Source organism: Thamnophis elegans, chromosome 2 (assembly GCF_009769535.1).
Source record: "Thamnophis elegans isolate rThaEle1 chromosome 2, rThaEle1.pri, whole genome shotgun sequence".
In the NCBI taxonomy this organism is placed as follows: Eukaryota; Metazoa; Chordata; class Lepidosauria; order Squamata; family Colubridae; genus Thamnophis; species Thamnophis elegans.
This window is the reverse complement of record NC_045542.1, coordinates 171,669,911-171,696,701: the sequence shown is the minus strand read 5'-3', so window position 1 is coordinate 171,696,701 and position 26,791 is coordinate 171,669,911. Positions and strand designations below refer to the sequence as shown.

The window sequence follows — 26,791 nt, the reverse complement described above, 5'->3', positions numbered from 1 at the left end:
TACCCTGGCCGTGTTATTCAGAAAGGATCCTGCTGACTGTTCTTCCTAACTCATCAAATAGTGTTTGTTTGCCATCGTTTCCCATCTGGTCAAAGCCATGCTGTCACAGGCTTATGCACCAGAAATGAATTCCTTGTCTGTCCAATCACACTTGGCCAACAGATTAACTGAGTTGGAAGGGACCTTGTAGGTCATCTAGTCCAACCCCCTCCCCAGAGAGGAGACCCTACCTACACATTTCTGACAGATGGCAGTCCAGTCTCGAAAGCTTCCAGTGATGAAGCTCCCACAATGTCCGAAGGCAACTTGTTGATTGCTCTCACTGTCAGAAAATTCCTCCTTATTTCCAGGTTGAATCTCCTTGTTCAGTTTCCATCCATTGTTCCCTGTCTGCCCTTCGGGTGCTTTGGAATATTCCTGTTCTGTTCTTGTTCTTCCTCCTGTTCCTGTTTCTTATTTCATTCCATATTTTCTATTCTGTTCCGTTCCATTCCACCCTACTCCACTCCACTCTACTAAGAATACCAAGTGGGGGGGAGTTGCTCCCTAGGCGGATTTGGAATTCTCACCCAATCAGCTGAGGCTCCTCCCACCTTAAGGCTGCTCGGGATCTTCTCCAATCCGCGGAGCCAAATCCACCGGCGGGCTTTGCAAAACTGGGGACCCGGGCGGAGGCACGTGGCGGGAGTCTTCGCTAGCCGTTCCGTCCCGCAGGAAAGACACGGGGTGGCTGGCAGCCCGGGGAGGTCGCGAAGGGGACTCGCTCCCTTTTGAAGCAAGAAGCCGCTCTCGCCTTCCCAGAGGCTGGAGTGGCGCTGAAGTCGGAGCGGAGAGCAGGGAACGGATTGCAGCTGAGCTCCCCCCCGCCCCCCCCGCCGATCCAGACCACGAGGAAGCACGATCTCGCTTACCCGGGAAGCGAAGCGTCCGGAGGCGGTCGGGCAGGAGAGCAGCCACGGGGTAAGCACAATGGGCCTTGCGGAAGAGATCGGGAGCAGCGCCGGGCCCTCCTGCCGCTGAGCCCGAGGAGGAGGGCGGAGAGGAGGGCTGCCCTCGGGCGGCGGAGGCTTCCAGCTCAGTCCCAGGCTCCTCTTTCCCCGCCCCGATTACTCCACGGGAGGAAGAGAGAATCCCAAGGGAATTTGCATCTCCAACTGTGACTGCAACACAGCCCATCTTTGGAGACGCAAATGCAAGTGGTGAGAGGCTGATGGGAAGGAAAATGTTAATGATGAACAGAAACAACTGCAGTTGTGGGTCAGCTGAACCATTAGCTAGAGGAGTGCCAGGATTTTTATAGAGATCCTCAAAGGCTGTGGGGTGCGGGGGGAGGTTGTGCACTGTGTGAAATGCCCTTAAGAAATTGTGCAATGTAGTGAATTCTGTGTCTTCTGCTAAATAGTAGTGGGTTAATCCTACACGGTCATATCCTATTTTGAGAATTTGGGTGGAGGAGAATGTAAACGTTTGATCCCATCACTGGAGGTGAAAGGTCTTTTGTTTCTGCATCTTTCTTAATGGGTGCAAAATATCTGTTGTGGGCTGTTAAGAAATGATTTCCCTTGGTTACTTTGGTTAACCAAAGTTACTAATTACTATCAAACTTAAAGTATTCACTACAATGTAAATATAATGGTGATATGAACAATTAATATTACAAGTGTTAGTACGGCTGTTCTTACATTATTAAAACTGATAGGAAGGCAATGGAGAATGGAGAAGTACAAAGGCTAAACATGAATGTCGATACAGAAGGCTTTATAATTACTTTATATTGTTGTCTTGTTTTTCTTTACCTTTTTGTTGTGTTTTTCTGTTTTTAAAGGTAAAAATGTTTAATAAAAACTATTTATTTTTTTAAAAAGAAAAGGTTTCCCTCCATTTTCAGTCCTAGAATTCTCTTTCCCCACCCAGATGATTCCACAGGAGGAAGAGGGAATCCTTAGGGAATTTTGCATCCCCAACTATGGATATAACATGGTCCACCTTTGGAGACAGGCATTCAAATTGTAACAATAGAAGATATTTTAGTTTCCCTCCCCTTTCAGTCATATAGTTCTCTTTCCTTGCCCAGATTATTCCACATGGAAGTCTTTGCATTGCCTGCAAAGCTAAATTTTGGGTGGATATTTCAGGGATTTTGAGCTATATTTCTGGGCTTCTTGGAGGCAGGAGAATTGTTGGGGAAAAATGGCTTCCTGATTTCCTATTTGGGAAAGATGGGTGGGTCTTGATTCCCCCCCCCTTTTTTTACAATCAGAGGCCATAAGACAGCCCTGAAAATATCAGAATCTGATCAGAAATGGGGGTAGCTTAACTAGAGAGGTTGAGTAGCCCTTGTGGCTGCTAGACCAGCTTGGAAGAAAAATCCATCTGGTTCAGTTGCAAGCTGGGAGAAAGGCACTGGAAATAAAATAGCTGATTGGAAATCCATTTATTGGAATCCATTTATTGATAAAGCACAACCGCCAACCACACGTGATTCTCGTATGGCTTACAAAATGGAATTGAGAGTGGGTGGGCTTTATACCTTCTGGATTCCTAAGGGGTCTTATGGCTGGTGCTCTAGGCAAAAGGGGAAAGGCAAATCCTAGGTGTCTGTCTGAGCTAATTTTGTCAACCTTTGGTTTGTTGCCTCACTGAGTTTGTGTCTTGACCCAGTCTTTCTGAATGGATTACCAAATCTGCCTTTCTAAAAGCTGGCCTCCTCACTTCCTGCCTTGGGCAGGGAAACGGAGGCTTAAAAATCCCTTAAGATTTTTCCTATTTCTCATTCAAGAGAAATATTCTATCCTACCTTTTTAATATTTCCCAAAATATTAAATTTTTCTAAGGGAGGGGGCTTCCCACAAGAGTGATGGTAGATTGGTGATTCTCCCCTCTCCATCCATCCATGATCTCTCCTGTATAAAACATATAATTTCAATTGTATCAAAGAGAGCTGTAGTCACTTGCTTTCTCTCCATAGATGCTGCGACGTTGTTAACCCTGCTCAAAACATCTGGACTCTCAGCATCCTACTGATCCTCCAGAATGGACACCTAGAGCGCTCACAACTGCTCGCTTCACGCAGCACCTGGGGCTTTGAGCTTCCTGTACAGTCTCATACTCCACATATACAACATCTGTGTGAAGAAGACGATAACTAACCCCCCCCCACACACACACAAAAATGGCCGAACTCAGAGTGGACATTGAAAACAGCTGCTTTCAAAAGAGATGGGAGGCAGAGTATCTGTTTGTTGATATTGAAGGTACGGCCGTGTGCCTTGTTTGCAGAGATATTATGGCTGTATTTGAAGAATATAATATGAGATGGCACTATGAGACCAAACATCATGACAGGTACAAAAACATGAGCATACAGCAAAAGATAAAGACGGTGGAAGAGTTGAGAAAGAACCTGATGTCGTTCATAAAAGCAAAGACACAGCGTGAAGCTGCTGTGAAAGCTACTTTTATAGTGGCAGAAGAGATCGCTAAAGCGGCCTGGCCATTTACAGAAGGCGAGTTTTTGAAGCGCTGCATGGTTAAAGTGTGCGAAGTCTTGTGTCCCGACCAAAAGGGAGCATTTTTGAACTTAAGCCTGAGCAGAAATACTATTGCTGGTCGGATAGGTGAGCTTGCTACAGTTTTACAAGGACAATTGGTTGAAAAGGGAAAAGATTTCATTGCGTATTCCCTTGCTGTGGATGAGAGCAGTGACATCTCTGACGTGGCACAGCTGACAATCTTCATCCGTGGAGTGGACCCAAGTTTATGCGTTACAGAGGAATTTTTGGATATGAAATCAATGCATGGCACTACCACAGGAAAAGACATATTTGAAGCAGTGTCTAAATGTGTAAACGACATGAAGCTGCCCTGGGACAAACTTACGGGACTGACAACAAATGGGACACCTTCGATGCGCGGGGAAGAGAGTGGATTAGTGGGAAGGGTGCGAGAGAAGATGAAGAGCGAGAATTGCACAGGTGAGCTGACGGCATATCACTGCATCATACACCAGGAAACACTGTGCGGCAACATTCTGAAGATGGAACATATAATGGGCACTGTAACACAGACAATTAACTTTATAAGAGCCAATGGTTTAAATCATCATCAATTTAAGTCTTTCCTTGAGGAAATGCATTCTGAACTTGGTGATCTGCCCTATCACGCAGCGGCGCGGGGGATAAGTCAAGAAAAAGTGCTCAGTAGGTTTTTTGAGTTGCGCCTGGACATTTGTCAGTTTGTTGAAAGTAAAGGAAAAGACTCCACGGTACTGCGGGATGAAAAGTGGCTGTGCGAATTAGCCTTCCTGTGCGATGTTACGAAACATCTCGCGGCACTAAAGCTTCAGCTTCAGGGACGGGACTTTGCGATCACGGACATGTATGATGCAGTGAAAAGCTTTCAGGTAAAGCTGCAACTCTGGGAAGCTCAGATGCAGCACGGAAACTTGAGTGACTTTCCCTGTTGCCAAACAATCATCAGCCAAGTCTCCACCGCTGTGTTCTCACATGCTCAGTTTGCGGATCAACTGAGCACGCTTCACATGGAGTTTGCGCGCCGCTTTGTTGAGTTTGAAGCGCAGACATTCGATTTCGGACTGCTCAGTAATCCATTTTCAGTCGACGTGAAGGAGGCACCCGCAGACATCCAGATGGAGCTGATGGAACTCCAGTGTAGCGACACACTTAAGGCAAAGTATGATTCTGTAGGGTCCGCGCAATTCGCCAGGTTCATCCCTGAAACGATGCCCCAACTCCGCCTGCGAGCTGCTCGAATGCTCTGCATGTTTGGTAACACACACCTGTGTGAGAAAGTTTTCTCTGTGATCAGGGCGAACAAAAGAGCCCACAGGAGTCTTCTCACTGATGCACACCTCCGCTCTATCCTGAGAGTTTCCACAGCTCAAAACCTAACGCTGAACATGGATGAACTTGTAGCCAGGAAAAGGTGCCAAACATCCAGGTCAGAAAAAAAGGTGAGAGAGGGAGAACAACAAAGTTTGGGTTTTTTTTTTCCTTTGTTTTAAATTTGTTTTTGCAGATTTGTTTGAACTAATTATTTGTTCATATTTGAAATGTTAATATTGTTTGGCCCAGGTCTTAGACATAATGCACTCCTGAACTAACGTGATGCAATAGTCTTGCATGCCATTGGCCCCGGAGTCCTTCGGGCGTGGGCGGCATACAAGACCAATAAATTTTGAGGGCAACCATAATGCTAATGTGGCAAAGGTTTGCAGGAAGTAGTTTCCTCCAAGTCCAATTTCTGCCTTGAAAGATCTCTGGATAGGAGGAGGGGGTGGCAGGTTAAGGGAAGGCTGCTCCAACAAGCCAGCATCCTTACCACACACAATTGGAAACAGGGATTCCCTTTCGATAAGGGCCAGCCTTGCTTGTGCAGAACTGGGGCGAGTTGTTCCCCTGCCTCCTCCTCTTGCTCTCCAGAGAGCTGTCAAGGCAGAAGTTGGATTCGGAGGAAACACACACACACAATTCCAAGTTTGGAGACTTGTCCACATCTGAGCTAGCAAACTGCTAGGGTTTTGGGGAGAAGGCCCTCTCCTTCCTCTGTAGATAAAAGTCTCAAAACGTGGAATACAGTGTGTGCCTGTGCGCATGTGATGACCCGGGGCACGACATGAAAGCAACACAGCCAGAGAACAGGACTAACTCCCCTTGATTGCTCCAACTTTCCCCCAAATGTCCCCATGTTTACTACAAGTCCTGCAGCAAAGCTCTCACAAACACCTTCAGCCTCTGGCTGTGAGTAGTCCAGTAAGCCAAGTTAGCCAAGCAGTAACCAGAGCAAGACGTTCAGCAAAGCAGATAAACCTGGCAAGTCCCACAAGGCACAGCACAGTAATCTTGGCAAGTGCACACGAGGCTCCACAGATTCAACGCTTGTTCCCAACAAATGCCCCTCCCACCGGCACCGCCTTACATCTCAGTCCCCAGGTGTGCCTTGTGAAGGGGGGGCAGGGCACTCCCCTCCCTCATAGCTGTCTCAGTCTGCGTTGTTCTCGCCTTCTCTTTTCTCTTCGTGCTCTAGGATCAGGAGGGGGTGGTCCTTGCTCTTTGCCTGAGCTCTGCCTCTCCTGCTCCTCCCCGTCTGCAAGCCTTTCCAATTCAGAAAAGCTAGGCATGGACCGACTCTGCTCCTCCACAGTTTCCTCCAAGGCCAACAGAGCCGCCCTCTCCATATTTGTCAGCTCTTATTCCAGCTCATCTCCCCCCCCCCACACACACACACGCAGATTCAGACTCTGACAAGGGCAGGACAATGCAATTAGCTGCCAGCAGTTTGAGGAAGGGGGATTGTTGGGCACCAAGTTGTCCCCACATTGAATTAACCAGTGCCACTTGCTCCATCCCAACCCAAACCGTCTTGAGTCAGCCGCGCCCAGTGAGGGGTGAGTCATCATAGTCTTACATACAACTGGTCCTTTGAGGGCAATTATAATGTGGCCCTCAATTAAATTGAGTTTGACATTCCTGAACTAAGCTGTAACATAGTCCAGCTTTACAGACACCATCATTCTTTTGTTTAATTCCTTTGACATGTCTTTCATCCTGGATATATTTTGAATGGCAGGGCCAGCCGATGAAGATGGCCAGGGTACCCCCTGACCGTGGAGAAGCTCTATCTGATCTCTCTGCCACAACATCTCAGGTAAGGAGCCTTATCAGAGCAGAAAATCCTTAAAGTCTAAAACATTAGTCTGACTTGTTCAAGTGGATTCAGTGAAAAGTGATATATGTGAGGAATGGACTTATTACATCAAAATGGTAGCTTCTGCACAAAAAAAATAAACAACTTCACACAGAAAGAGATGGGCCAAAATGGCGTCCCTCTTCAAAGTCTTTCACCGAAATGAATTTTTTTTTAACCAAGCAGGTAGTTTGTCAGTGAGGCAGCCATGAAGCCGAGTCGTACATTGTGTCAGAAAAGGAGCATTTTCTGTCTTACAAAAACTTACTCTTAGGAAATTGGAAATGCAGAAGAGAACATTCTGGGGTATCTTGGCTGAGTAACATTTCCTTTGACTTTCAGGGCTCTGTATCCTTTGAGGACGTGGTTGTGTATTTCTCGGAGGAAGAGTGGGCTCTGCTGGATTCCAGCCAAAGAGCCTTACACAGAGAAGTCATGCTGGAGAACTCCAGGAATCTGGCTGCTGTGGGTAAGGACCGGTTTTGTGTCACCATTCTACAGAAAGATCTGTTGTCTTTTGTTGCCATAAGTTGCTCATAAAGCAGCTTCTACCGAGAAAGACGTTCTGGGATTTCTTTCTGTTTTTCTTAAGACCAGAGTAAGTGGAGAAGATGGCAGATATTTACAAGAGCTTTTCTCATCTGAGCTTTTCAGGATGTTCTTTAGCCAAAACAACAGTTTCTCTTTAGTCTGATTGTAACCTGGGGTTACTATTCTGTTAATCAAAGCAATCAGTAAGTAATAAATTACGTGACCATGACTTCAGTTAGGAGTTTACTTCAGCTTTCCTTTGCTTTACAGCTGGGTAAACCCAAAGGGGAAAGCTTTGTGGAAGTGTGACGTGAGGAAGTTGAGTAACAGAGTAAATCTCACCATTCGTGCTTCGGAACGCTCGCCCTAATGCTTTGATAATTTGCAAGAGAATTGTTTGTTTCCATATTCATTGGAGACAGGAATTACAAGCTGAGACACAAAGGGGAATATACACTGGAAGAATGCAGGCTGTTCACCTAGAGGAGGCAAAAAATGCCTTGACGGTGACATTAGAGTCTTATGTTAGGCAGCAGCTGCAATCCAGCCTCTAATCAACAATTCTGGTCTATTTTGTTTTCTGCTAAAGACCCAAACTCATTTAATTTCATCATCTAATATTCTATATTATTTTTTTGGTCTTGCAGAAATACCACCAAATCCCGCAGCTTATAAGCTTCCTTCTTAATATTTATATCTTATTTTCTCATCTTGCCTGTCACGTGACATTTCATGGTGTTTTTTTATAGAGCTGGGGTGGGTGTGGCCTGGGCCACACAGGCCGCCAGTTTGACACCCCTGAGTTAAAGTTATGAAACGTTTTCTTTAATTTTCTCATTTTCAGTTATTACAATATTGCCTTCATGAATTTTTTTCAAATCGTTCTCTCTTCCCTTTCCTTTCTTAGGCTACATGCCAACCAGCTTCCTGGTTTATTGGCAACAATTCCGGCCTATTTTGTTAACTTGACATTGGTAGCGATGCCCTGCTCTGTGCGGAAAAGCAGCTAAGGAAGAAATAGCTTGTTTAGGCAATCTCTCCACCCTGTGAGGAAGGGGAGAGAAACAAACATGTACTGACTGATTTCATTGGGGGACACACGACAGAGCGAAATGCTGTGACTGTCATGAATGTGGGGATTAGTCAACTTTTTCATCATATCTAAACGGTCACTGTCTGGGGCAGTTATTACTAAACAAGGAATGCCTGTAGTTCTGCTGTTAGGCAAGATGGGCAGCATAACCAAAGAGGTTCAGGAGGTGGAAGGTCGAGGCCATCAGCTGATGGAGGATGGAAGGTTGGGGCTTAAGGGCTGTACTGGGAATGGATGAGACTTTTATTTGGTTTGATGGGAGTGGGGATGGCTGTCTGGAGCAGGGAGGCCAATTCAGGTCTCATAGGGCTAGGCAAAGAGATGACAGGGTTTAACCCTGCTCATGTCTAAAAGACGGGGATACAAACAGGTACAGCCTCCATTTTGTTTGTTACGTTTATTTCCTCCTCAGGAAATAAAGGCAGGGAAGGATCGGCTGCCGAGTGCAGCGTTGATAAGAGACAACATGTCCCCTCTGACAAGGAACAGCTGCCTCCCCTGTCTGATCACCTAGGCCGCAGAGAGAGGGGCAGAGGGAAGCTTAGCCTTACCAGGGAAACTCTTTATTTTAGTTTTTACTTTCAACCAGGAGATTCCGTTATGTTTGAGGATGATGTTCACCTTAGCAAAGATAGATTCATGATTATAAGATGTCATTTCAAATGCCTTCAGGAATTGAGGCTAGGTGTGTCAGAATATATTGTAGGGCCCTCTTGAAACTACATTTGCAGTGATAAACATCACAATTGCTTCATACATTTTGTTCTTGATATCTCTTGTACTTGATTATTCACACTTCAAATGACAAAACAAGGTGTGCCCCCCCCCCCAGAGGTCTTTCACAGGAGGAAGAGAGATTCCCAGGAGGTGGGGAACTAGACATACCTCATAAAAATAAGTGGGGAACTATTCAAAACATAATGTTTGAGGCAGAACTAAAAATGATATGAAAGTCTCAGGCATTTAAAGAGGAACTCAGACAATCTTATAAATGCAAAAATGTGGCATTTTTACATGACGAATGTAATGATTTTTTTTCTCTTTGTTTTTCGTCGAACCAGGTTACGGGCAGGAGCATAAAGACTACCAGGGGCCCAGCTTAGCGCTATTCGAGTCTGTAGAAAAGATGTTTGGAATTCAGGGGATACTTCAAAAGAGAGCGAAAAGTTTCCTAAAGAATCGAAGGAAGAAATCTTCTCCCTCTGATCGCAATGAAGTCGTTGGCCTCCCAACTCCGCAACTTCAGCAACCAGTAGGAAGTGAAAAATATTTTGGTGGTGACAAGACAGAGAGCGCTAAAATTGTTTTCATTCAATATTGTACAAACCAGACTGAAGAGGAACAATATGAACGTCAAGAGTATGGGCAAAATATCAATCTTAGCTCCTCTCTTGTGTTACATCACCCGTCATATATCCAAGAGACACCATATGCACTTATAAATTGTGTAGAAAAATTCACTTTAAACAGTCATCTTATGTCCGATGGAGAGAATAACCCATATGAGTGTGGAAAGGGTTTCAGCCAGAAACAGTTGCTTATTTTACCCCCAGAAAATCCCCCCATGGAAAAACCATACAAATGTCCGGAGTGCGGAAAGACCTTTCCTCACAGATGTAGGCTTACTGTCCATGAATGGATTCACTCGGGGGAGAAGCCATATATGTGCCAGGTCTGTGGGAAAAGATTCAGGCAGACTGGTCACCTTTCGAGACATCGACGGACCCACACTGGGGAGAAACCATATACGTGCCTTCACTGCGGAAGGAAGTTCAGTGAAAGTTCAGACCTTACCAAACATGTAAGGAGCCACACAGGGGAGAGACCGTATAAATGTTTGGAGTGTGGAAAGAGTTTCAAATGCAGCAGTCATTTTATTTGCCATAAAAGGAGCCACACAGGGGAGAAACCATTTGAATGCTCAGAGTGTGGAAAGAGCTTTAGTCGACACAATCACCTTTCACTACATAAGACAATCCACAGGGGAGAACAATCATAGCTTGGGAGCTTTCATCCACAAGTGCTTTCTAAACACACCAGAAATGCGTTGACTTTCCAGTAACATTCAGTTCCAAAGGGTGTTTCATCAGATCAAAATGAATCCACATTAGAGAACCATCAAAATGCCTGAAGTGTGGAAATTGTTTAAAATGTGTCACTGTCCTTATTTCCCATAGGAAAGCCTATGACCATGAACAAACCTTTGGTGCCAATATTGGTCATTCCCTCCCACCCACCCACCCACCCCCAAGAAAATGCATATATGAGTTTGGATGAACTTCATGGATGCGGACTGAAAAAGCTGATCCATGCAGGAATGGTAGTACATCAAGAAATAGAACAAAGCAACTATTTTAAGAGGACATGTCTTCTTAAATAACATAAAAGTTCCATTCAGGGACTGTATAAAAGAGTGGAACATGAAGAGGATTGGTGGCTTTTTTGCTTAATGTCTTCGCCAACAAATTATGAGTCCCTTTCCACATTTTTAGCCAGTCTTGAATTATTTTTTTTTAATCTAATCAAGGACTTGTATTGGAGGCTGACAAGGATTTATATGGTTGCTGAGGTTTCAAGTTCCATGAAAACAGACTGAGGCTGATTGGTATGTTTAATCTTGCAAAGAAAGTAACCAAGAAGTTTATAACATCCCCGTAGAAGCATTTGACGCGGTGTCCCAGAGGAGAAAGGAAAGGTTTGTCCTACCATGCAGAATAAACACAGCAGAATTAGGTTTAATGTTACACAAATTATGATAGTGATGAAACTAAGTGTTGTGGGTAGTATTTGCTTAGCAACCCTTTGAATTTCCAATGGACTCTTCCCCCCAAATATAATTATTAACCAGTTCTGGACTTGGAATGGCGGCACACACCAATCAGAATGAAACTGGGAGAGAGCTTGGAGGTCAGTCCAGTCTCAAGCAGGAGATCCTATACAATTTCAGACAAGTGACTGTCCAGTCCCATCTTGAAAAATTCCAGTGATGGAGCACCCACAACTTCTAAAGGCAAACTGAGCAATTTGTCTGTGGGTGCAGGACATTCGCCTAAAACAAAGACTGCTGGTTCGCTCTGAGGTGACCTTGCAAGCAGCCATGGACGAAGCCAGAGCAGCAGAGATGTCTGATAGATCCACTGCTGAGATCCAGCAGAGCCAGCAGTTCTCCTCTCCAACCCCCAAAACCTTTCTAATTGATGACCTCATTCCACTTGACAAAACCTTCGCAGATGACGACCAAGTGGACCGCCTGAAGGCATAACCATCTAAGCGGCCAACTGCTCTGGCCAAAGCCTCTCCCGGCAACTGCCTGGGCTGTGGCGGAGCCCACCCCCCGCACGGCTTGCCCATTCATGTCTGCAGCCTGCCACCGCTGCAACAAAAAAGGACCCTTGGCCCATGTCTGCAGGGCCAATCTGCCCTCCGACTGGCCTTCACGCTCCGAGAGGACTGCTTCAACATCGACTGCCCAGCTGTTTCCGTGAGCAGCAACTTGTCCCACGTGGAGGATGGCCGGAAGATACATATCTCCCTACACATCAAAGGGGCCCTGTGCACCACAGAGGTGGACTCTGGTTCTTCAAAGTTCATTCTTTCATGGGACACTCTCACTCACCTGATTCTGACCATCACCAGAGCCCACCTGAAAGAACCAACCACAGTCTTGCGTGACTGTCAGGGACGCTCAATCCCTACCTTAGGCTGCCTCTCTGTATTGGTGGACTACGCCAATTTCCATAGTCACCTACCGGTGATCGTGGTAACCAAACCCCTGCCTGCTCTCCTTGGGCTGGATTGGTTCCCCTTCTCGGTCTCTCCCTAGTGGGCATCCGTGCCAACTACCCTGCCGCTGCCTCCATCGAAGATGTCATTCAGGAGTTTGCAGATGTCTTTGATGGCTCTTTGGGTAAATACAGGGGATCCCCTATTAGTTTAAATATAGACCCACAAATAGACCCCATTTGCCTGAAGGCTCACAGGGTGCCGTTTGCCTTGAGACCGAAAGTTGATGCGGAGCTGGATAAGCTCCTGGCGCAAGGTATCCTGGAGCCTGTCAACCATTCTAAATGGGAGACTCCTATAGCCATTCCCATTAAGGCTGACGGGTCCATCAGGATTTGCACTGACTATAAGTCAACCATCAATAAAGGTCTCCAGGACCCGCCAGCTAGAGCTCTCAACCCAGGTCGGGTGCCTACTCTGGGGAGACAGGGTGGTGGTTCCCCACACTTTGAGAACCCAGGTGCTAGACCGCGTTCACTTGGGCCATCCCAGCATAGATCGCATGAAGGCCCTCGCCTGCAGCTATGTCTGGTGGCCCAAGATGGATGATGTCGTCACGTCATGGGTGGCTAATTGCCACCCCTGCCAGGAGTCCTGGCCAGTGCCTCCTGCCACACCAGTCCACGAATGGGAACTGCCCAGAGGACCTTGGTCCAAGGTCCACTTGGCTTACACAGATCCATTCCATGGCTAGAACTTCCTGGTGGTAGTGGATGCTTACTCTAAATGGGTAGAACTACTACTTATGCCATCCACCAGCACCGAGGCCACTATAAGAGGGTCGTGGCGCATTTTCACCACCTACGGTTTGCCAGATACCTTGGTATCTGACAATGGGCCCCAATTTACAGCTGCAGGGTTCCAGGGGTTCCTAGCTGGCCTGGGGATTCACCATGCCCTCGTGGCTCCGTACCACCCCTCCGGGCCATCCGCTCGGCCAAGGAAGCACTGAGGCGTATGGGCCAGGGAGGGTGGCCTGACAAGGTGGCAGCCTACCTCTTTGGGCAACATTCCATTCCGTGCCCCACCACTAATAAAAGCCCCGCGGAGCTGCTGATGGGCCAGCGCCTGCAAACAATCCTGGACAAGCTGTACCCCCAATACAGTGACGTATGGCCCAAAAGCCTAGGGACTCCCACACGCCAGTTCCTGGAGGATGACCCTATCTTTGCCAAGAACTTTGCAGGGGAACCTAGGCAGGTGCCAGCCATTGTCACACACTTAATGGGGCCCTGTCCCTATAGGGTTGTCTTGCAAGACGGGCGAGAATGGTGGCGCCACATCGTCCAATTGAGGCGCCGTCTTCCAACTGAGGCCTTCCCCCAGTCAGGCCTCTCCTATAAAGACCTGCAGCCAGCCACCGCCTTCTAGCAGCTCACTGGGACTCCGCCTCAATCCGCCTCGCTACCGCTGCAGGACTTACCTGAGGAGCCGGGCCTGCCTCCGTGGTTGGAACAGCGTGACTTCACCCGGAGCTCCTCCCCGCAGATTATGCATGCGCAGCTACTGTGCATGCACCCACTTGGCGGGGGGGGGGGAGAAGTGTAAAGTCCTTGACTTGCGACCGGCTGCAATTCCTCGACTTACAACTGACAGCCCGGCAACCAAAGGCTCGTGCCTATTGGTTAAGATGTGCCTGTCTGGAAGCGAGCTTTTTACAATGTTCCTATTCGTTGCTCTGCTTGACCGCTCCAATATAAATAGGAGTCAAGCAGAGCAAGGTGCTGAAGTTGTTACTGTTAGGGGTATCTCCGTTGGGAGATAGAAAGTAGTGCAGCGGAATGTACAGCTAGAGAAAAAGAATATTGCTAGTAGAAACATGAATAGAGTTTCAGATACTGCTAATAGCTTTAGTACTGATAATTGCTTCACAAGCAGTGATAGTAGATATTAGTCCAAACACAATTCAAAGAACAAACAATAGCTGACAGTCGCAGTTCTCATTCCAGTTATCAAGTCATCTAGCATAGCACAAGCAGAGAGAGTGAGCTCTTTTGACTCCTTCTTATAGTAAAGTTAATTACACCTGATAAGTACATCCACTCCTTTAAAGCAACAACCATTTGTTGTTGTATAAAGATATATATTGCCTACCCAACACTAGGAGTATACTCCCAACAGTTACCTTGCTGTTTTCTAGTTGATCTGTTCAAATAAAGTGGTTGTCAGTACCTCAACGAGTCCGACGCCTCTTTCTCCGTCCAGAATTCAATACATCCGTTGTTTCTTGTCTTTTGGTACGTTGGAAAATAAGACATGACTGCATTTCAGGCCCTGGGTAACTGCCTCACCTTTACAGCTGGTTATGTCATTCTATGTTCACATGATATAATTTATGGCTTTTTTTTTGCTGGAAATCAGACTTTTAAAGTTTGTAAATAAATTCTCCCCCCCCCCTTTTTATTTCACATTTCTCATTAGAGGTCGATTGCTTCAAATTGGTGGTGTTTACTTCTCAGGATATTTAAAGGTAGAGCGTGGAATATGGGGAGAAAATGAATCTTAGAATAGAATAGAATATACTTTATTTGTATGCCGCCCTTTTCCCTGAGGGGACTCAGGGCGGCTCACAATTCAGGGGGAGGGAAGGACAAAACAAGTTACACACATGAAGACAATACATCGTTAAAAGCGCAACAATCATACTATTCGGGTGGGCTTGAAGTCTTTAGCCCCAGGCCTGTCAGGACAGCCAGGTTTTAAGGGCTATGCGGAAGGTCCGGAGCGTGGTGAGGGTACGAATCTCCACGGGGAGTTTGTTCCATAGGGTCGGAGCAACCACCGAGAAGGCTCTCCTCCGGATAGTTGCCAGTCGGCATTGACCGGCTGATGGAATTTGGAGGAGGCCTAATCTATGGGATCTTATTGGCCTAGTGGAGGTAATTGGCAGTAGGCGGTCTCTCAAGTACCCAGATCCAATACCATGGAGGGCTTTATAGGTGACAACTAGCACCTTAGGAACTTGCCCACACACAAAGTGACAAGGGAAAACGCTGAAGTTGAGAAACTGAATTGAATCGGGAAAGGCAAATTCAAATTCTGGATTACGTGAAGCGCCATTCATAGAATGACATCATCCAAAATAATGCCATGACTGTTAATCAGAAAGGATCCTGTTGTCTGTTACTCATCAAATGATGGGTTTGTTGGCCATAATTTCCCACCCAGTCAAAGCCATGCCGTCACAGGCTTAGATTGCTGGCTGCTGCCCAGCTGAAGTTGGACATTCCTTGGTCTGGTTTGGGGGTTTCCTATGAGCCAAGGTGGCGCAGTGGTTAAATGCAGCACTGCAGGCTACTGCTAGATCAGCAGGTCAGCGGTTCAAATCTCACCGGCTCAGGGTTGACTCAGCCTTCCATCCTTCCGAGGTGGGTAAAATGAGGACCCAGATTGTTGGGGGCAATATGCTGACTCTCTGTAAACCGCTTAGAGAGGCCTGAAAGGCCTATGAAGCAGTATATAAGTCTACTGCTATTGCTATATGTTCAACTGTATATGATCTTGAAATGTTGGGAACTGGGATGCCGTTGGCACTTACTAGATGGAGGCTGCTTCCCAGGACAAGGCAGCAGCATTTCTTTTTTATTATTATTATTAAAAGTTTTAATGAGTTTTACAATTATATACCTTTCCCCTTCCCTCCCTCCCCACATCCCTTCCCCCCCAACCTCCCAGAGCAAATACAGGGTATAAACATTTAGCAACCATATACTAAAATAAACTAACTTTAGCGTCATCCCTCGCTTGTACCTCCCCTTTTGTAAACCTAGCTTTAAACAAGTTGTATCATTCCTTACTCACTCACTCATAAACTATCTGGAGTTTCTTAGTCCCATATTTATTCTGAATATAATCAATCCATCTTCTCCATTCCAGCTTGTATTTCTCATCTGAATGATCCTTGAGATATGCTGATATTTTAGCCATCTCTGCTAAATTTGTTACTTTTAACGTCCATTCTTGAATAGTAGGCAATTCTTCCTTCTTCCAGTACTGCGCCACCAACAGTTTTGCTGTCAAGACAGCAACATTTCTTGATGCAAGCAGGATCTTCCTGACTGAGGGAGCAAAGGTTCCCTAATTTGGAGGAAAAGCTTTAGTTCTGTGGGAGTAGAAGCTACTGGGGTGCGGGGCAGGATTTGAAATCCCTGTGTCTGATTGTGTAGATTTCCCCGTTAAAGATGCTTTTTTGTCTATAACTACATTAAGCAGTGATAAAGTAGAGATGGCTGTCTACGAGGTCTTGAATAACCAGCCGACCAAGTATCACACGGCTCTCTAAATACAGGGCAACGGATAAACAAGAGAGGCCTAACAGGACATATTGAGACTGGTTTCCAGCGAGGCCTAAAAACCACAGCTGTATTCATTGACCTTACTGCAACTTACAATACCGTGAAGTGGGGTCTTGTCTCCACCCCTCAGTGTGACTGTGGTGCTCCTCGACAAAATATCCACTACATTGTGTCCGAATGTCCATCAAGAGCTTACACCGGCCCAATGTCTGATTTTTTTTCAACATAGACCACCCTTTCCTTGAACGGCTGGGTGGACTGGGCCTTCACATTTGAACTACTAGAAGTCCATGTATTTGCCATACGCTAAATAACTAAATAAATTCTATGCACTTTTATAGCAATTCAATTTTTCAGTTCAGAATAGAGCTTGAAGTGACCTTTGAGGCCTAGTCCAATCCGTTCCTCAAACAGGAGGCTCTACACTAGTGATGGCAAACCTTTTTGGGCTCCCATGCCAAAAGCGGGGTGAGCACAGGGGGGGGGTCATGCGTGAGCATGCCACACCCGTGCTACGCGCGCAAAAAAACACCCTGGTGCAAACAACCCCCCCCCCCCTGCTTTTGGCACAGTTTTTTCGCCCTCCCCAGACTCCAGAGATTTCTAGGAGGCTGGGTAGGGCCAAAACAGCCTCACTCACCACCCACCCGTACACTTTCTGGGGGCCTCAGGAGCTTCCCTGAAGGCTCCGGAGAGTGAAAAACAGACAAATTGAAATTGAAATTTAATAAATTTGTATGCCGTCCAATCCCGTAGGACTCTGAGTGGCTTACAGAGACAAGATAAAAAGTTAAAAATTAGAAATAAAAAGATACAGTTTTTAAAAATAACACACCATCCATTCTGTCTAGATGGGGCTGGACATTGTTCAACAGCCCCGGGCCTGCCGGAACAGCAAGAACACCTACGACAGGAATTTGTAGGCTTTTAACCCTTGCTTAACTCTGCTCAAGTGATCATAAAACACCTAAAGTCAGACTAGATGAGGGACGTCATTCTCCTGCCTCCTAGAGGGCACTTTTTTAGAGGCTTTTTTAAACAGTTAAGCAGAGTCATCCACTGTGACTCTGGCAGCAACTAGCTCAGCCTGACCTCAGCAGCTCTTGCCTTTTTCCTTTTACATTTTTTTTCTTTTCCTGATGACAATGGTGAGGCTCTGTCTCCCCTGACTGCACATCCCTGAATACAGATATGTAGCATTTGTAGCAATATTATACAGATGTCACATCCAATTTCTAGATTAGACAGGTGAAAATATATTGGATTAGGTCACTGGAAGACCAGGAAAAAGCTTCCATGTGGGCCAATGACATCACACAACCTTTGTCTCGGCATTTAAGGGAAAGTGGGCTGCAATGCGATACGGTGGGAGAGGCAGAAGAGGGTGAGGCTTTCTGGAGTTCCACATTGGAGGGTGGTTTTTACGCTGGCCTTCGATCCCATGGCTGCCGAAAGGCACATTCTGTGGCTTCTGCTGGTCCCCTTTCTCCAGCATATTCGAACCAAATTTTGATTTCACGGTTGCTTTCAAGGCCTTCCCACTATTGTCGATATCAGCGCATATATAATTGGTTGTTTATGGGAACGCTTTGGAGCTGAGTGCAAGAGAAAAACCTTTTCATGTGCAGCTAACTCCGTTTCTTACTGGATGCTACTCAATTTGGAACGTGCCCTTGAAGGGGCGCAGAGCAAGATACAGGCAGTCCTTAACATACGGCCACAATGGAGCCCAACATTGATGTTGTGAAGTGAAAAACTTTCCTAAGTGAACTTGTCCCATTTTATGACTTTCCTTGCCACATTTGTTACGTGGGTCACTGCAGCTGTTCAACCAGTAAAACAGTTGTTAAATGAATCCAGCGTCAAAAGGTTGCAAAACAACTCCTGAACCCTGCAACCATCACAAATGTGAGTCCATTGACAAGCATCTGAAGATAAATCACGCGACCATTGGAATGCTGCAATGGTCGTAGGAGTAAAAGACATGTCACTATTTTCAGTGCTGTTGTAACTTCGAACGGTCACTAAATGAACTGTTGTAAGCCGAGGACTATCTGTATTCAGCACGTGGGGCAGGGAACTCTCTGCATCAAAGAAGTATTTACAAACTTTTAAAAATCTGATTTCCAGCAAAAAAAAAGCCATAAATTATATCATGTGAACATAGAATGGCATAACCAGCGGTAAAGTCTTGATTATCAGGGGGAAAATGTTATGATACAGGATATAGTTAAATAAAGGAGGGATAAGGATAACAACGTATATATAGATATGGGTACAACATAAGGAAACTGGATGTAAATTGTAAACAGTGATTTGAAAAGGAGTATTAGAAAAAGTTTGTTATTAAATATTATGGATGTTTAGCTAGAGCAGGACATAAGGATTTAGTGTTATTGGAGGATTTTAGAAATATTAAATGAAATGCCAGTTTGTGGTTATGTATTAAATCTTGGTATATTTTATGATGAAGGACATTTAAACAATTATAGTCAAATGAAAATGGAGATATGATGATGGTAACATGTATAAATATATCTGAGTTAAAATACTTGAGTTAATATGAATTATGTTTGAGGACTGTGGAAGAGATGCACGAAAGTCTTTTGTAACCAACTGATACACTTTCTACAGTATGTAAAGAAGGATGTGTTGTGTTTGTTTTGAAAATAAAAAATAAAAAAAATTATTTAAAAAAAAAGAAGTAGCCCATGTCCATCATGGATGTGGAGATCTTCTAGTCCAATCCCTCTGATTCTCAGCCCAAGTAAATTCCCGACCAACTTTCGATTCAGACCCTCCAGGAAGGGATCCTTTCCATGGCTTAAGAATGCTGGTAGTCCTTAAGTTACAACCACAATTGAGCTAAAAAATTATGTTGCTAGGTGAAACATTTGTAAAGTGAATTTTGCCCTATTCTACTACCTTTTTGCAATAGTTGTCAAGCAAATCACTGCATTTGTTCTTAAGATGGATGTTACGTAAATCTGGCTTCCCCAGTGACTTTGCTTGTCAGAAGGTCGCAAAAGGCAATCACATGATCTTGGGATACCGCAGCCATCATAAATATGAACCTGTTACGTACCAAGCATCTGAATTTTAATTATGTTACCATGGGGATGCTGCAACCGTTGTAACTGTGAAAAACATAAGTGGCATAAGTCACTTTTTCCCCATGCCGTTGTAACTTTAATGGTCACGAAATAAACTGTTGTAAATTGAGAACTACCTATATATACCAAGCAGTGGTGGTGGGTTGTGGAGAGAGTTGCTCCCTGCCCTGATTGAAATTCTCTCCGAATCATTTAAGATCTACAATTGCTCTCCTAGGCTGCTTGGGATCTTTCCTCAATCAGAATGCATTTCAGAATAGAATAGAGCTGGAAGGGACCTTTGAGGTCTTCTAGTCCAGCCCTGTTGCTCAAGCAGGAGAATCCTTGGAGAGACCTAACAAAGGCAGGAATACCAGATTCTAGCAGGTTTAACAGAGTCTGTTACTGCTTTGTCCCCTGGGGCCTAGGCCATCCGTAAACTTGTATATGTATATATCCGAACTAGATTGTTTTGTTTCTCTGTGTCACATAACATAAGTGGGTGTATATACTCATTCATTCATTTCTTGTCATGTTTCTATTATAGTGCATCTTTGAAGTGGTGACCCTTTGAGAGCTGTATGCAATGAAATTTCATTGTAATGTATGCCAATGAGTGTACATATGTTTTTTTTAATTTATTTATTTATTTATTGCCACTTAGGGTACATTGGAGGTGGTGACCCTTTGAGAGCTGTATGCAAGGAAATTTCATTGCAATGTACGCCGATTAATGTACATAATTTTGTACATTAAATCAATAAAATAGATTGATGATTAATTGTCATGTTCATATGGCTTATCTTGGAGGTGGTGACCCTTGGAGAGCTGAAATGTAACGAATTTTTTTTTCAATGTGTGCCGATTAACGTGCATTCAAAGTGACAATAAAGTTATTCTATTCTATTCAAAGCCAAAGCCAACCGGGGGCTGACAACTTCAGACGTTTGGGCTGAAGTACGAGGCGGGACTCTTCGCTAGCCAGTGCCGTCCCGGAGGAAAAAGACGGAGTGGTTGGCCGCCGGGGAGGTTGCAAAGGAGCCTCGCTCCACTTCCAAAGGGAGACGCAAAGGAGCTCTCGCCTCCTCTTCCCAGAGGCCGAGGAGGCGTTGCGCTGAAGTCGGAGCGGAGGGCGGAGGTGAATTGCAGCTAGGCTTCCCCTTATCCAGACTCCGAGGAAGCGCGATCTCGCTTACGCGGGAAGGAGGCGGACAAGTGCATCCGGAGGATCGCGGAGGGCTGAGCGCAACGGAGCAGCTGAGCGGCCGGGCAAGAGAGGAGAAGAGCGGGCTAGAGGCGCAGCTGGGCAGCCCGATGGCCTGGCGGAGGAGAAGGAGGTCGGGAGCAGCGCCGCTGAGCCCGAGGAGGAGGGCGGGGAGGAGGGGAAGGCCCGGGCCGGAGCCAGGCGTAGCGGAGAGTCTCCCGCGGATTCAGCGGCCGAGCGCTTCCGCCGCTTGGGCTGCCGGGCGTTGGCGGGGCCCCGGGCGGTCTGTAGCCCCGAGGAGGAGCGGGAGATCCCGAAGCGGCTCCTGGCCGGGCTGCCCCCGCAAATAGAGGGCTGGCTGCTGCGGGAGGTGCGGGCGGAGAGCTGGCGGTCCTAGCCGAAGGCTCCCTGCTCAGCCAGGCCGAGGAGCGGAGGCGGCGGCAGGTGAAGGGGATCCCCTCCCGGGAGGAAGATCCAGTTCCCTTGCCCGGCTCAGATGCGGGTTGTTGCCCTGGAAGAGACTTTATTTTTCCCTCCACTTCCAGCCCCAGAATTCTGGTTCCCCACCCAGGATAGAATGGAATAGAATCACAAGAGTTGGAAGGGACCTTGGAGGTCTTCTAGTCCAACCCCCTGCTCAGGCAGGAATCCCTACTACACCACTACAGACAAGTGGTTATGCAACATCTTGTTAAAAACTTCCAGTGTTGGAGTATTCAGGGGGGAAAAGTAATCCCAAGGGAATGTGCATCTCCAACTATGGATCTAACATGGTCCAGCTTTGGAGACACCATCCTTAATTGTTTTAAGATTTCTTCTTTTTTTCATCCTGGCTATATTTTAAATGGCAGAGCCAGCCGATGAAGATGGCGACGGGACACCCTGATGGTGGAGAAGCTCTGTCTGGCCGCTCTGTGGAGCGACTGGGCTTTTCAGAGGAGGATCCAGCTCAGGACTTGTTGCCATGTAAGTGAAAGGTTACTTCTGCAGGCCCCTGAAACCTGGAGTCGTTTCATTCTTGTGCTTCTCCTACAAATACTTCTGCCTTTAATTCATAGCACTTCCCGATAGCTGACTCCCCCAGCTTCCAAATATTTTTGCTCCATCTCCTTTTATCTTGATCATAGGGAACCCAAGGTTGTCATTGGAAACCGCTGAAACTTCTCCTCTGTCTGGTGGAGCTGCAACAGCTCAGGTAAAGAGCTTTATCAGAGCAGAAAGTCCTATAGATGATTAGTTTGTGTCATGAGAGTCTAAAAGGTAAAGGTTCCCCTCGCACATAGGTGCTAGTCGTTCCCGACTCTAGGGGGCAGTGCTCATCTCTGTTTCAAAAGCCAGTGTTGACCAAAAACGTCTCCGTGGTCATGTGGCTGGCATGACTAAATGCCGAAGGTGCACGAAACGCTGTTACCTTCCCACCAAAGGTGGTCCCCATTTTTCTACTTGCATTTTTATATGCTTTCGAACTGCTAGGTTGGCAGAAGCTGGGACAAGTAAGAGAGTCTACACAAAGCTTATTGAGGAGATCAAGTGTCAAGATCGAAATTTAGCTGGTTCCGCTTTCAAGATGGTTGTTTAAGCACAAGCTACAGAAGCTCTCCAAGGGAGGCCAAAATTGAATCCAACAACATGGGAGGTTCTTTGTAGGATTATGGTAACAGAGTTTTGCAAATCTGAGTGCATCTGCCCCCCCCCCCCCTTGTTTGTCTTGATGAGAACTAGGGACAGTCACCCCTGAGACATTTTCTCAAATTAAATTTCTGTCCCAGATTCAGATTACTTTTGTATGACCCATTGCCTTGCTAGGTGCTTTTCCTATCTTCCTTATTGGTTTGCCCCATTATAGCCACACTGAGATACTGGATTCATTTATGGAATCAGTTGGGGTTTTAAGTTTCTTGTACCTTTCAGTGGGTTACATTAATTTATTTAAAATGCCTCCTTTGCTATCTGAAGTGTGTGCAAAACCAAGAATTGGCTAGCAGAAAATGAAAAGCGGGAGTCAATTTTAATTCATTAAGTTTCATTAAAAGATTAGTAGGCCAATTCAGGACTAGTTAAAGAAATCAGAGCAGCTAAATTATGGAAGATAACCAAGCAGAACCAGTGAAAAGCATAAAAGGAAAAACAGTTCAAGATGCTTGGGAAAACACACACACACACACATTCTTGTTGAAGTCAGTTCTCTTAAAGTCTAAAACATTAGTCTGATTTGTTCAAGTGAATTCAGTGAAAAGTGATATATGTGAGGAATGGAGTTATTACATCAAAATGGTAGCTTCTGCACACAAAAAAAAGATTCACACAGAAAGAGATGGGCCAAAATAGCGTGCTTCTTCAAAGTCTTTCACTGATTCTAATAGGTGAATTGTTGGGAGAGGCAGCCATGAAACCGAGTCGTACATTGTGTCAGAAAAGGAGCATTTTCTGTCTTACGAAAACTTACTTTTAGGAAATTGGAAATGCAGAAGAGAACATTCTTAGATGTCTGGGGTGAGTAAGATTTCCTTTGACTTTCAGGGCTCTGTATCCTTTGAGGATGTGGCTGTGTATTTCACGGAGGAGGAGTGGGCTCTGCTGGATTCTAGCCAAAGATCCTTACACAGAGAAGTCATGCTGGAGAATTCCAGGAATCTGGCTGCTGTGGGTAAGGACCCGTTTTGCTCTGATATTCAGGCATTGGCGGAAGTCTTTTGTTGCCATAAGTGCTCAGAAAGCAGCTTCTACCTAGAAAAAGGATGTTCTGGGATTCCTTTTTGTTTTTCTAAGACCAGAGTAAGTGGAGAAGATAGTAGACACTTTATAAGGATCCTTTCCCATCTGGGTTTTTGAGGAAGTTCTTTAGCCAAGTTGACGGTTTCTCTTTAGTCTGATTCCAGAGCAGATAACCAAAACAGCTTTAGGTGAGGAAGACCCTGCCTTGAATATCTGTTCCCTATAACTGTACCGTTTCTTAGGTTGCCTCAGTGGCAGTTTCTGTCAGAGTTTCTTGCAGAAAAATCAAATCCGGAAAGCACACGCAGATAACTGATTCAGCTGGATTCATTAACTTCTTTATATACATAACAACAGATGAATAAATGTACAATACCAATAGTAGATTCTTCCAACGTGGTAGAAGTTACAAGCAGAACACAAGCAGGAGAGATCAGTTTCTTTTCAGAGTTCAGAGCAGACAGAGTCTTAGGTTTTGTTTCAGTTTCAATTCTCAGCACAGACTCAGTTCTGTTTCAGCTCCCATTGGCTGACTTAGTTACTATGCTTATTCATTGGCTGACCTTGTTACCACGTCTCTCCCAGTCATGAATATTCTAACAGTTTCTCATACCATTTGTTTGGACAAAAGGGTCCTCCCTTTATCTCTGAGTTGAAGATGTGTAAGTTCCCTGTAGAGATCAGAACAAGCAAAAATAACAGTTGCTGGAATTTTTCTGTAATGAACATAATGATTAATTATTTTTCCTTTTTTTTTTTTTTGTCAAATCAGGTTATGGGCAGGAGCATAAGAACTACCAGGAGCCCAGCTTAATGCTATTCCCGTCAGAAGAAATGATGCTTGGAATTCAGGGAGTACTTCAAAGGAGTGTGAAAAGTTTTCTAAAGAATGGAAGGAAGAAATCTTCTCCCTCTGGTCACAGTGAAGTCCTCGGCCTCCCCACTCAGCAACTTCATCAACGAGCAAGTGAAAAATATTTTGGCGGTGACAAGATAGACAGAGGGAAAATTGTTTTTAGTAAATATTGTACAAACCAGATTGAAGAGGAACAATATGAACATCCAGAATATGTGCAAAGTATCAGCTCTTCTCTTGTTTTACATCACCCATCATACATCCAAGAGACACCATATGCACTTATAAATTGTGTAGAAAAATTCACTTTAAACAGTCATCTTATGTCCGATGGAGAGGATAACCCATATGAGTGTGGAAAGGGTTTCAGCCAGAAACAGTTGCTTATTTTACCCCCAGAAAATCCCCCCATGGAAAAACGATACAAATGTCTGGAGTGCGGAAAGACCTTCACTCACAGATGTAAACTTACTGTCCATGAACGGACCCACACAGGGGAGAAACCATATACATGCCAGGTCTGTGGGAAAAGATTCAGTCAAACTGGTCACCTTACCAGACATCAACGAACCCACACTGGGGAGAAACCATATACGTGTCTTCACTGTGGAAGAAAGTTCAGTGGAAGTTCAAACCTTATCAAACATGTAAGGGGCCACACAGGGGAGAGACCGTATAAATGTACAGACTGTGATAAGAGCTTCAGTCGGAAAACTACCTTTATTTATCATAAAAGGATCCATACAGGAGAAAAACCGTACACATGCCTGGAGTGCGGGAAGAGCTTCGGACGGAATAGTAGCCTTATGCAACATAAAAGGACTCACACCGGGGAGAAACCGTACCAATGCTTGGTATGTGGAAAGAGTTTCAGTGGATCCTCGGATCTCATGTACCACAAGAGGATTCATACAGGGGAGACACCGTATAAATGCCCAGAGTGCGGAAAGCGATTCAGTAGGAGAAGTCGCCTTACAGCTCACAAAAGAAAGCACACAGGGCAGAAACCGTACATATGCCTGGTGTGCGGAAGGAGATTCAGTCAGAGTGGCCACCTAACAAGACATAAAAGAACCCACACTGGGGAGAAACCATACGTGTGCATGAAATGTGGAAGAAACTTCAGTGGACGGTCCAGCCTTGTGATACATGTAAGAATCCACACAGGGGAGAAACCATATAAATGTACAGAATGTGGAAGGTGTTTCCGTCAGAGAACTACCTACATTTACCATCGAAGAATCCATACGGGAGAAAAACCCTACAAATGCCTAGAGTGTGGGAAGAACTTCAGGCGAAACTGTCACCTTACGAAACATAAACGGATGCACACCGGCGAGAAACCCTATAAGTGTTTGGAGTGTGGAAAGAACTTCAGTGTTCGCTCAGATCTGAACTGTCATAGGAGGATTCATACAGGGGAGAGGCCATATAAGTGTTTGGCATGTGGAAAGAGTTTCAAATGCAGCGGTCATTTTATTTCCCATAAAAGGGTTCACACGGGGGAAAAACCATTCAAGTGCTCAGAGTGCGGAAAGAGCTTCAGTCAAAAAAATCACCTTTTACAACATAACGGAATCCACACAAGAGAGAAACCGTAGCTTGGGAGCTTCCATCACAAGGGAAGGCCCACGTGTGAAACACACCAGAAATAAATTGACTTTGCAGTCACATTCAGTTCAAAACGTCTCATCAGATCAAAATGAATCCATATTGGAGAACTGTAAAAATGGTGTGCATATGTGGCACTGCCCTTATTTCCCATAGGAAAGTCTATGAATATAGGTAAACTTTTGGTGATAGTACTGATCATTTCCCCCCCCCAAAAGAAAATATATGTGTGAGTTTGGATGAACTTCATGGATGGGAAACCTGCAGACTGTAGGAAGAGCTGATCCATACAGGAGTGATAGTACATCAAGAAATGGAACAAAGCAACTATTTTAAAAGAACGTGTGTTCTTAAATACCATAAAAGTTTCACTCAGGAAAAAAACTATAAAAGAGTGGAATGTGGATAGGGTTGGTGTTTTTTGTGGTTTTTTTGGCTTGTCTTCACCAACATATCAGCCACATTGTTAGATCAATTTTGAATATTTTTCCTGATATGATCAAGGACTGTTATATCAGAGGCTGACAAGGATTATATTAGATCAGGTTAAGTCCCATGAAAACAGACTGAGGATGATGGGAATGTTTAGCCTTGTAAAACAACAACAGCCAAGAGAAATATAATATCCCCGTGGAAGCATTTAATGTAGTGCCCTATAGAAGAAAGGAAAGGTTTATCCCGCAATGCAGAATAAACATGGCAGAATCAGATTTAATGTTAAAAACTACTATGATAGTGGTAAAACTGTTAAACACACAATAGCTACCTCTGTTAACACCAACCTCATAATAAAAAAAAAACCAGGATTACATCTTCTCCTCTCCAAGAATCCATGCATTATGCAACTTTGCAAAAAGTTTACTACAGTGCAATGGTGGGATTCAAATTTTTTTACTACCGGTTCTC

General features: G+C 45.2%; 2 protein-coding genes across 3 annotated transcripts in view; both read left to right on the top strand.

The window, feature by feature from the left end:
* LOC116502592 overlaps positions 1-26,791 on the top strand; it is a 48,972-nt gene that overhangs the window by 8,410 nt on the left and 13,771 nt on the right. Inside the window, exons 6-17 of the mRNA XM_032208469.1 lie at positions 3,255-4,972; positions 6,589-6,666; positions 7,048-7,174; positions 9,391-10,130; positions 11,370-11,585; positions 11,739-12,003; positions 12,153-12,368; positions 20,649-20,836; positions 21,555-21,669; positions 21,831-21,898; positions 23,224-23,350; positions 24,191-25,871. Coding sequence (XP_032064360.1) covers positions 3,255-4,972; positions 6,589-6,666; positions 7,048-7,174; positions 9,391-10,130; positions 11,370-11,585; positions 11,739-12,003; positions 12,153-12,368; positions 20,649-20,836; positions 21,555-21,669; positions 21,831-21,898; positions 23,224-23,350; positions 24,191-25,871 — 5,539 coding nt within the window. The remainder of the gene's footprint in view (positions 1-3,254; positions 4,973-6,588; positions 6,667-7,047; positions 7,175-9,390; positions 10,131-11,369; positions 11,586-11,738; positions 12,004-12,152; positions 12,369-20,648; positions 20,837-21,554; positions 21,670-21,830; positions 21,899-23,223; positions 23,351-24,190; positions 25,872-26,791) is intronic.
* LOC116503335 (general transcription factor II-I repeat domain-containing protein 2A-like) lies at positions 469-14,439 on the top strand. 2 transcript variants are annotated; one of them, XR_004254689.1, is made up of 6 exons: positions 469-960; positions 2,969-4,972; positions 6,589-6,666; positions 7,048-7,174; positions 9,391-12,731; positions 12,771-14,439. XR_004254689.1 is itself a non-coding variant. In XM_032209689.1 (5 exons), the coding sequence occupies exons 2-5, from the start codon at positions 3,173-3,175 to the stop codon at positions 10,326-10,328; spliced, it is 2,943 nt and encodes a 980-aa protein (XP_032065580.1). In that variant the 5' UTR covers positions 469-960; positions 2,969-3,172; the 3' UTR covers positions 10,329-14,439. The 2 variants fall into 2 exon arrangements, 1 of the variants encoding a protein (XP_032065580.1); XM_032209689.1 differs by having other exon boundaries at positions 9,391-14,439.

Coding starts and splice junctions, on each gene's coding strand:
- LOC116503335 (XM_032209689.1), top strand. CDS start 3,173: ATGGCCGAACTCAGAGTGGACATTGAAAACAGCTGCTTTCAAAAGAGA. Junction 6,667..7,047: donor TCTCTGCCACAACATCTCAG/GTAAGGAGCCTT, acceptor TTTGACTTTCAG/GGCTCTGTATCCTTTGAGGA. Junction 7,175..9,390: donor CAGGAATCTGGCTGCTGTGG/GTAAGGACCGGT, acceptor TCGTCGAACCAG/GTTACGGGCAGGAGCATAAA.